Below are 11,369 nucleotides of genomic sequence, written 5' to 3' on the forward strand. Positions count from 1 at the left end.
AAAAGTGTTAAACAAATCAAAATATATTTTATATTTGAGATCCTTCAAAGTAGAGGCTCTTTGCCTTGATGACAGCTTTGCACACTTGGCATTCTCTCAACCAGCTTCACCTGGAATGATTTTCCAACCGTCTTGAAGGAGTTCCCACATATGCTTGTTGGCTGCTTTTCCTTCACTCTGCGGTCCAAGTCATCCCAAACCATCTCAATTGGGTTGAGGTCGGGTGATTGTGGAGGCCAAGTCATCTGATGCAGCACTCCATCACTCTCCTTGGTCAAATAGCCCTTACATAGCCTGGAGGGGTGTTGAGTCATTGTCCTGTTGAAAAACAAATTATAGTCCCACAAAGCGCAAACCAGATGAGAAGGCGTATCACTGCAGAATAATGTGGTATATATTTGGGCTGCAATTTCTGAGGCTGGTAACTAATGAACGTATCCTCTGCAGCAGAGGTAACTCTGGGTCTCCCTTTCCTGTGGCGGTCCTCATGACAGCCAGTTAACTCTAATGAACCTATCCTCTGCAGCAGAGGTAACTCTGGGTCTTCCTGTCCTGTGGCGGTCCTCATGACAGCCAGTTAACTCTAATGAACCTATCCTCTGCAGCAGAGGTAACTCTGGGTCTTCCTTTCCTGTGGCGGTCCTCATGACAGCCAGTTAACTCTAATGAACGTATCCTCTGCAGCAGAGGTAACTCTGGGTCTTCCTGTCCTGTGGCGGTCCTCATGACAGCCAGTTAACTCTAATGAACCTATCCTCTGCAGCAGAGGTAACTCTGGGTCTTCCTTTCCTATGGCGGTCCTCATGACAGCCAGTTAACTCTAATGAACCTATCCTCTGCAGCAGAGGTAACTCTGGGTCTTCCTTTCCTATGGCGGTCCTCGTGAGAGTCAGTTTCATCATAGCGCTTGATGGTTTTTGCAACTGCACTTGAAGAAAATTTCAAAGTTCTTGACATTTTCCGGATTGACTGACCTTCATGTCTTACATTTATTTGCTTATTTGAACTATTCTTGCCAAATAGGGCTATGTTCTGTATACCACACCTACCTGGTCACAGCGCAACTTATTGGCTCAAACGCATTAACAAGGAAAGAAATTCCACAAATTAACATTTAACAAGGCACTCCTGTTAATTGAAATGCATTCCAGGTGAGAGAAGCTGGTTGAGAGAATGCCAAGAGTGTGCAAAGCTGTCATAAAGGCAAAGGGTGGCTACTTTGAAGATTAGAAAATATATTTAGACTTGTTGAACACTTGTTTGGTTACTACATGATTCTATATGTGTTATTTCATAGTTTTGATGTCTTCACTATTATTCTACAATGTAGAAAATAGTAAAAACAAAGAAAAACTCTTGAATGAGTAGGTGTGTCCAAACTTTTGACTGGTACTGTGCATAATTTATTTTCAGTAAAGCAACAATGGAAGAGTAAAAAGTATTAAGAACAATACAATCAATTAATATGATAAATTCATTTCAAGGGGTGTGCACTTGACCCCTGCGACAACACCCTCATTTCTAACACTCCAACCATACAGAAGAAGACAAAATGCAACACTTATGAATTCAAAAGACATATACAGTATTCATGGAATTTACATAAATCAAATAATTTGTATTATTTACATAGTTTATATACACATTCAAAATAAACATACATGTTTGATATTTACACATAATTACACAATCCTAAAAGCTTAGCTAAAAGATTTAAGAATTCAGAAAGGTTGGACAGACTAGCCTGGTCCCAGATCTGTTTGTGCCGTCTTGCAGTTGGCAAGGCACAACATCCCAAACATAAAGCAGGACAAATAGATCTGGGTACAAGCATAAGACTATGGTTAGTGGGAACGCTTAGGCCTAGATTCAATCCGTATCGTAGAGACTGCATTTAAGGTGAACACTGCATATCTCGGCTCAATCAGAAATTACCTTTACAGGTGGATAGAAATATAACCCTTCGGTGATACAGATTTGAGTATCGCCCTCAGTCTTTCGAGCATAGCTAGCTGACACCTGTCACATCATATCCCTACTTTTCATTGTAGTTTAACTGAAACCTTAACTCAGACAAATGAGTTTGGGCTCTCTTGCTTCTAGCCTGATCCCAGATCTGTTTGTAATTGTATAAACAACTCCTATAGTCGTTGTCAATGTGTTTTTAGCCTGACAATGACAATAGGAGTTGGCAAGAACGCGCAAACAGATCTGGAACCAGGCTACCCTGCATCTTCATTCCCATCTCGTCTGAGTGCCAGTCTGTTTGTGCAATCAGCCATTGTTATGCTAATTAGTTGAACAATGTCAGCATAACAATGAGTTGGCATTGACAAGAACACAAACAGACCTGGGACCAGGCTTATTCCTATGTGGTGAAATCGTTCGGCACAAGACAAAACAGACTCGTAAAAAGTATGGGGCTTGTTAGAAGTGGGATGGGGCTTGTTAGAAGTAGGATGGGGCTTGTTAGAAGTAGGATGGGGCTTGTTAGAAGTAGGATGGGGCTTGTTAGAAGTAGGATGGGGCTTGTTAGAAGTAGGATGGGGCTTGTTAGAAGTAGGATGGGGCTTGTTAGAAGTAGGATGGGGCTTGTTAGAAGTAGGATGGGGCTTGTTAGAAGTGAGATGGGGCTTGTTAGAAGTGGGATGGGGCTTGTTAGAAGTAGGATGGGGCTTGTTAGAAGTGGGATGGGGCTTGTTAGAAGTGGGATGGGGCTTGTTAGAAGTGGGATGGGGCTTGTTAGAAGTAGGATGGGGCTTGTTAGAAGTAGGATGGGGCTTGTTAGAAGTAGGATGGGGCTTGTTAGAAGTAGGATGGGGCTTGTTAGAAGTAGGATGGGGCTTGTTAGAAGTAGGATGGGGCTTGTTAGAAGTAGTCAAAGTCCAAGTCCAGATCTGGTGGTGGCTGATATGAGAGGTAGCAGGTGATGCGATTGGGCAAGCCCAGTTTGGACACGTCGTCCAGGGCTCTTCTGCCCAGTGCTGTTCTCAGAGCTATCCTGCTGATCTGTTGTAGACTGAGGGGAGTATCTGGGAAAGAACGAAAACATGTCCGTTGAGATAATTATATTATATTAACCCTTTTCACACTGTGCTGCCAACCTGAACTGCATTGTGAGGTTCTAATATTTCCTTAAATATTTTATTTTCATATTGTCCTCTCCAGCATGGTTCCAGCAACTACGGTGGATGCATAACAACTACGGTGGATGCATAACAACTACGGTGGATGCATAACAACTACGGTGGATGCATAACAACTACGGTGGATGCATAACAACTACGGTGGATGCATAACAACTACGGTGGATGCATAACAACTACGGTGGATGCATAACAACTACGGTGGATGCATAACAATGCATAACACGGTGGATGCATAACAACTACGGTGGATGCATAACAACTACGGTGGATGCATAACAACTACGGTGGATGCATAACAACTACGGTGGATGCATAACAACTACGGTGGATGCATAACAACTACGGCGGATGCATAACAACTACGGCGGATGCATAACAACTACGGCGGATGCATAACAACTACGGCGGATGCATAACAACTACGGTGGATGCATAACAACTACGGTGGATGCATAACAACTACGGTGGATGCATAACAACTACGGTGGATGCATAACAACTACGGTGGATGCATAACAACTACGGTGGATGCATAACAACTACGGTGGATGCATAACAACTACGGTGGATGCATAACAACTACGGTGGATGCATAACAACTACGGTGGATGCATAACAACTACGGTGGATGCATAACAACTATGGTGGATGCATAACAACTATGGTGGATGCATAACAACTACGGTGGATGCATAACAACTACGGTGGATGCATAACAACTACGGTGGATGCATAACAACTATGGTGGATGCATAACAACTATGGTGGATGCATAACAACTGCAGCTCAGCTCTGCTCAGTAGTGTGAAAATCTCTCTTTGAAGGTCATAATCTCTACACTTTTCCAGTCTTTTCTACCTACGTGGCATGAATAAAATACTTACTTTCATAGAACTCTAGGCAGATATTGGTGGGAGAACCTTGACTTGTGTAGTTGATGGGCTTTTTGCCCAGGTTGTCCCTGGCATATATGTTCCCACCGAACTCAATCAGCAGCTCGATCAGATCCACGTTCTTTACTTTGGCTGCGTGATGGAGCGCCGTCTCGTGGAGCTTGGCAGCGTTCACGTTCGCCCCTTTGGAGAAGATGAAAAGGTTTGATGTTAAAGGGAAGTGGTCGAGGCACGTTCTGAAAACTATAATCTGCATCAAAAAAGTACAGGACATTGTTTTAACGGCAAAATGTCAAGATCTGGTTATGGTTTGAATTGATGTAATGCTTCAAATGTACGTCTGAAGTTTCTCAATATCTCAAATTTCACCTTTTTTTTTAAAGGTTAGGTTAGGTACTTATTTACTTGAGAGAGCACAGTCCCATTAATAGTCTTTGAATGATCAGGAGCAAAACAACATTTTGAAATAATGTTACCACAATGTGGTCCACCCACCTGCATTGAGGAGGACCTTGGCGCAGTCAAAGTGTTGTCTGGCACACGCTACATGTAACGGTGTCCCGAAGTGGCAGTCATGGGCCTCCATCAGAGCTCCCACGTCTATCATGAGCTGAACGCAGTCAGAGTTACCTGTAACACACACACACACACACCCACGTCAGTCATAGTTCGACACTTGGGTATTGAGGGGGATTAACTACACAATATCAATGAATCAAAATGTTTTTAGAAAGCTTCTTTCTTTTTTTTTACTTTTTTTTTTTTACATCAGCCGATGTCACAGTGCTATACAGAAACCCAGCCTAAAACCACCAAACAGCAAACAATGCAGATCCCAGGGTATGTGTGTGTTCTTTATACTGTGTGACTGCCGCGCCCTCGCCCCCTCTCACAACATGAACATGTACCCCCCATGCAGGCCTCGTGGAGGGGTGAGAAGGTGAACAGTGGAGGGTTGACCGTAGCCCCATGTTGTATGAGTAGTTTCACACACTCCAGGCTGCCCGCAGCGCAGGCATCGCACAGAGGGGTACTGCCGTCAATGTTCCGCGCATCCACCTGAGTGAGACAGACAGGCAGGCACACACAAATCAACATTACAGCACCTCAATTTTTAAAATGTTCACTGATACCTTTCAAGAATCCTTAAATAGAGAATCTGAACTATTGATGGTCCATTTTAGAACAGTCGTATAACAAATCAATGTGAAATTTCAAATCTAAAAACCCTTAGGCTCCCAGGGACAGGCTCCCAGGGACTAGCTCCCCCTCAAATTCTGAATTTGGCTTCTGTTCAAATGTCTCCCGGCCCTCACAGAAACAGTCACAGTTGTTTGCATGTAGGGGTTACTGCAGAGAAGTCACCACCCTAAGGATCCCCCCCCCCAATCCAGATTCAGCAGTAGTACCATTACCGACAGACCTATCACAAGAGAAAAATAGCCCTCTGACTCACGTGAGCACCAGCGTCCAGCAGCAACCGGACACACTGTGTTTGTCCCTGTATGCAGGCCTCGTGGAGGGGGGTTATGGAGTCCACAGCCACTAAGTTAACTGCTGCCCCTCCCTGGATCAGCTTCTGTAGCTGAAGAGCCTTTCCCTGGGCTGCTGCCTCGTGTACCGCCGAACGGTCTGTCCAGAAACCCAGGCCATGAGCTGCAGGCCGGGAGGGAGGGAGAAAACCAATGAATTCCGATATACGCTGAGGTCCAAAAGTATTGGGACAGTAAAACATGTTTTGTTGTTATGACTCCACCATTTTGGCACTTTGTCCAATAGAAATGAATGGGAAATCATTTTGGAGTCACTTTTATTGTAAATAAGAATAGAATATGTTTTTAAAACACTTCTGCATTAATGTGGATGCTACCATGATTACGGATAATCCTGAATGAATCATGAATAATGATGAATGCGAAAGTTAGACGGACAAAACATCATACACAACCCCCCAAAAAAAAAATGCTAGCCTCCCATGTTATTGTAATGGTGAGAGGTTAGCATGTCTTGGGCGGTATGATATTTGTGTGCCTGTAACTTTCTCACTCATCATTATTCACGATTCCTTCATGACTAACTGTAATCATGGTAGAATCCACATTAATGTAGAAGTGTTTAGAAACATATTCTATTCTTATTTACAATAAAAACGTGACTCGAAATGACACAACACATTATTTACCATTCATTTCTATTGGGCACTAATTAATCTGAAACACAACCAAAACAAACACCAAATGCATCCAACAAGTTTGTAAAGTCACAAGCTTGATGTGGTCCTTGCGTGCTAGGAATATGGGACCAAATAGTAAACTTTTTACTACTTTATAATATAATAATAATAATAATAATAATATATGCCATTTAGCAGACGCTTTTATCCAAAGCGACTTACAGTCATGTGTGCATACATTCTACGTATGGGTGGTCCCGGGAATCGAACCCACTACCCTGGCGTTGCAAGCGCCAAGATAATGGCCTTGCCGAAGCACCCCCTCCCTTCTAATTTCCTTAATTTTGCGGCTAGAGTCAAATAATTTCTGTGGCACTTAGAGTCAAATACTTTCTATAGAACAAACTTCACGTCGGGATAGGCAACCCGAAATGTATAATGAATGTGTGTGTGTGTTATATTAAACACAGAGGGAGTGAAATGTAGGCAAGCAATAGATATTTCAGAACAACTACCAGTCGAATAATACATGGCAGAGATTACGAATTTTGGGAAAGAGATTGATTTATAGATTAATACACTTAAAACAAATAGCCAAACCGAAAACTGTAAACATTACTAGTGCTTCCCCCGCGATCAAACCGCCATAAAAAAAATGAAACAAAGCCTAACGTGATCATTGACAACTGCCTTGAAGGAAACAAATAAAAAATGATTTCTGCTACTAAAATCAGTGAAATGTAGGCTAAACTAACAACGGAGAGAAGAACAGAAATCTCAACTACCAAGCAAGTCGCAACAATGAAGCATTGAGTGTGTGCAAGGGGGGTGGGGTTCTGGCAGGGGGGTGAAGTTCAGCACAACACCGGTACCTCACACTTTCTAACGCTTCAGCTCTTGTTCCGAATATAAATATGAGCTCGAACGTATTGTGGAGCTCCTGCACCTAAATATAAATACTAGAGGCACCGAAAATGAGTAACGGCAACTATTTCAGTCCATGTCAATCAGTGAAAAAACACGGTGCTAGATGTTGAGTTCTCGCTGAAACCCTTTGTAGGCTCCAGAGCAATAAATCATTGGTCCAAGACACCGCTCTCACGACACGTGAATCCTGTCATAAACCCGCACCTCCCTCCCTACGAGGCTTACCCGCTGCTGACGTCCGCTGTCTGTCTATGTGATGGTTGGTGACATGCCTAACCTAAATGTATATTACATCTAGACAACATTGGCTAGATTAATGATCTGGTCGGCAAAAAAGCTAGATACAGCGAATGTATGTTATATAAGGATCACCCAGGTTACCTACGTAGCCCACAAAATAGTACATGCTCTAATACACTGGTCTCTAGCTTGTTATAACAAGCTTAGCTGGATGGTCTCAAATTAGGTCAGTAAAACAAGGAAGAGCAGAACGTTTTCTAATATTAGGCCTGAATAAGCCAGCTAAATAAAATACTCAACAAGGGAGAGGCATGACAAATATTTTACTATAATTTTGATTGTGGGTTAAGCATTCATGTTGTTTACGTCATGAGCATTAGCCTCTTTGAACTTTCAGACAGGCGAGACACAAATAAAACAACTCACCTATATCTCCAAACAGCGATGGTCTGGCACGAGTAATCTCCATTTAGCTATCGATATTATATCCTCTAGTCTTGCAGAATAAATTGATGCATTTTAAAACGCAGAGAAGACCAGTGAAGCATTACTGCAGTAACGTTGTTGATAGTGGTGGATGATGGCTTAAATTAGAAGCACACAGAACTAAAAAGAACATCAATGGCTTGTGGGATATGTAGTTTGTTGTAACCTGGTCTCAAGAGTATTTCATATTATCCTGTATGAGACACTTAATTTGATGTTACGTTTCTTATGGTATGTAATTCATTTCTGGTTGTCCATTAACCATTTCATATGATATGTTATGAATTACAATTCATATTATATTTTACGAATTTGCTAAATGTACAATATGTTAGCAATTCTCTAAACGTATGATATGTTACAAATTCTAGCTAAGTGGTTAACGTTAGCTAGCTGGCTAACATTAGCTAGGGGTTAGGGGTTAAGGTTAGGAGTTAGGTTAAAGTGTTACGGTCACCGTTAGGGGAAGTGTTAGCTAAAAGGTTTATGGTTAGGGGAAGGGGAAGTAGTTGCAAAGTAGCTAAAAAGTAGTATGTTGTTGAAAAGTTGCTAATTAGCTAAAAAGCCAAAGTTGTCCGTGATGAGATTCAAACTCGCAACCTTTGAGTTGCTAGACGTTTGCATTATACGCCTACCCATCCACCCCTGCTTTCGTTTTCTGTCTTAAGTAACCGTCTGTCTCATGTAACCATATGAAATGTAACATATTCTAAAAGGAGTGTCCAGATTTGCATACATAATAATATGAGATGCTCTGAGACCAGGTTGCAATGAATGATGGTTCCAGACAGAAATATATATTTTTCTTAATATTTGGTTCTGGTTCTAACATGGATCAACTTGAAAGAAAGTTGAACATCCAGTTACTGCAGAGGCATGGAAGACCAGTTCCACTCACACTTACCCCACCAGACATGCCACCAGGGGTCTTTTCACAGTCCTCATATCCAGAACAAATTAGCATACAGTATTATATAGAGCCCTTACTGCATGTAACTTCCTTCCATCTCATATTGCTCAAATAAACAGCAAACCTGGTTTCAAAAAACAGATAAAGCAACACCTCACGGCACAATGCCTCTCCCCTATTTGACCTACAGTGCCTTGCGAAAGTATTCGGCCCCCTTGAACTTTGCGACCTTTTGCCACATTTCAAGCTTCAAACATAAAGATATAAAACTGTATTTTTTTGTGAAGAATCAACAAGTGGGACACAATCATGAAGTGGAATGACATTTATTGGATATTTCAAACTTTTTTAACAAATCAAAAACTGAAAAATTGGGCGTGCAAAATTATTCAGCCCCTTTACTTTCAGTGCAGCAAACTCTCTCCAGAAGTTCAGTGAGGATCTCTGAATGATCCAATGTTGACCTAAATGACTAATGATGATTAATATAATCCACCTGTGTGTAATCAAGTCTCCGTATAAATGCACCTGCACTGTGATAGTCTCAGAGGTCCGTTAAAAGCGCAGAGAGCATCATGAAGAACAAGGAACACACCAGGCAGGTCCGAGATACTGTTGTGAAGAAGTTTAAAGCCAGATTTGGATACAAAATATTTCCCAAGCTTTAAACATCCCAAGGAGCACTGTGCAAGCGATAATATTGAAATGGAAGGAGTATCAGACCACTGCAAATCTACCAAGACCTGGCCGTCCCTCTAAACTTTCAGCTCATACAAGGAGAAGACTGATCAGAGATGCAGCCAAGAGGCCCATGATCACTCTGGATGAACTGCAGAGATCTACAGCTGAGGTGGGAGACTCTGTCCATAGGACAACAATCAGTCGTATATTGCACAAATCTGGCCTTTATGGAAGAGTGGCAAGAAGAAAGCCATTTCTTAAAGATATCCATAAAAAGTGTTGTTTAAAGTTTGCCACAAGCCACCTGGGAGACACACCAAACATGTGGAAGAAGGTGCTCTGGTCAGATGAAACCAAAATTGAACTTTTTGGCAACAATGCAAAATGTTATGTTTGGCGTAAAAGCAACACCCTGAACACCCCATCCCCACTGTCAAACATGGTGGTGGCAGCATCATGGTTTGGGCTTTTCTTCAGCAGGGACAGGGAAGATGGTTAAAATTGATGGGAAGATGGATGGAGCCAAATACAGGACCATTCTGGAAGAAAACCTGATGGAGTCTGCAAAAGACCTGAGACTGGGACGGAGATTTGTCTTCCAACAAGACAATGATCCAAAACATAAAGCAACATCTACAATGGAATGGTTCAAAAATAAACATATCCAGGTGTTAGAATGGCCAAGTCAAAGTCCAGACCTGAATCCAATCGAGAATCTGTGGAAAGAACTGAAAACTGCTGTTCACAAATGCTCTCCATCCAACCTCCCTGAGCTCGAGCTGTTTTGCAAGGAGGAATGGGGAAAAAATGTCAGTCTCTCGATGTGCAAAACTGATAGAGACATACCCCAAGCGACTTACAGCTGTAATCGCAGCAAAAGGTGGCGCTACAAAGTATTAACTTAATTAAGGGGGCTGAATAATTTTGCACGCCCAATTTTTCAGTTTTTGATTTGTTAAAAAAGTTTGAAATATCCAATAAATGTTGTTCCACTTCATGATTGTGTCCCACTTGTTGTTGTTTCTTCACAAAAAATACAGTTTTATATCTTTATGTTTGAAGCCTGAAATGTGGCAAAAGGTCGCAAAGTTCAAGGGGGCCGAATACTTTCGCAAGTCACTGTAGATAGTTTGTCTGTATGCATTGATATGTAGGCTACATGTGCCTGTCCTCAAGCTGTTGTTGTCTATTGATGTTCTGTATTATGTCATGTTTCATGTGGACCCCAGGAAGAGTAGCTGCTGCTTTTGCAACAGCTACTGGGGATCCTGATAAAATAGCAAATACATGAACAATATTTGTTTGTCTGTGATTTTTTTTAAACTGCACCTGTGTGTGGACGATGCTGTTGTGTATTCTATTGCCCCTACTGTCGACCAGGCTCTATCTGACCTACAGTCTGCTTTCATTGTTTCACAAAATACCATTATTGATCTTAAATTAGTATTGAATGTGAGAAAAAGCAAGTATGTGTTGTTTTCTAGAGAGCATAAAAATTACTTAAAATATTTAAGCATCTGTACCTTAAACGGTGCCCATATTGATCGTATCCCTACTTACAAATATCTTGGCATTTAGATGATAAGTTGTCCTTTAAAAAAAAAACAGATGAATTTAAGTAAGAAGATGTGAATGAAAATCTTCTATCTTTCTATAGCTTCTTCTATAGAAAAGGGTAATGCTTCTCACTTAATAGTAGAAAGCAGATCATTCAGTCAATATTTCTACCGGTCCTAGAATATGGCAACATTGACACGCTTACAGCTGCCACTTCATTAAAGCCGTTCGCTGCAGCTCGTTCCAGGCGCTAGCTGCAGCGAACTGAAAAGACGAGAGACTCAGGGATGCGTGTGCTTTGGGGACCTTTAAGAGAATGTGACTGGCAGAACGGGTGTTGTATGTGGAGGATG

The 11,369-nt window shown here is 41.8% G+C and overlaps 1 protein-coding gene across 1 annotated transcript; it reads right to left on the reverse strand.

Annotated features, from left to right (window-relative positions):
- Nucleotides 1-1,380: 1,380 nt before the first annotated feature.
- Nucleotides 1,381-7,983, reverse strand: LOC118396005 (ankyrin repeat and SOCS box protein 13-like). Its single transcript, XM_052466445.1, has 6 exons — nt 7,809-7,983; nt 5,499-5,698; nt 4,951-5,101; nt 4,538-4,672; nt 4,034-4,225; nt 1,381-3,032 (listed from the first exon to the last, which is right to left on the reverse strand). The coding sequence occupies exons 1-6, from the start codon at nt 7,849-7,851 to the stop codon at nt 2,869-2,871; spliced, it is 885 nt and encodes a 294-aa protein (XP_052322405.1). The 5' UTR covers nt 7,852-7,983; the 3' UTR covers nt 1,381-2,868.
- Nucleotides 7,984-11,369: the final 3,386 nt, after the last annotated feature.

This window comes from Oncorhynchus keta, chromosome 17 (assembly GCF_023373465.1).
Source record: "Oncorhynchus keta strain PuntledgeMale-10-30-2019 chromosome 17, Oket_V2, whole genome shotgun sequence".
Taxonomy (NCBI): Eukaryota; Metazoa; Chordata; class Actinopteri; order Salmoniformes; family Salmonidae; genus Oncorhynchus; species Oncorhynchus keta.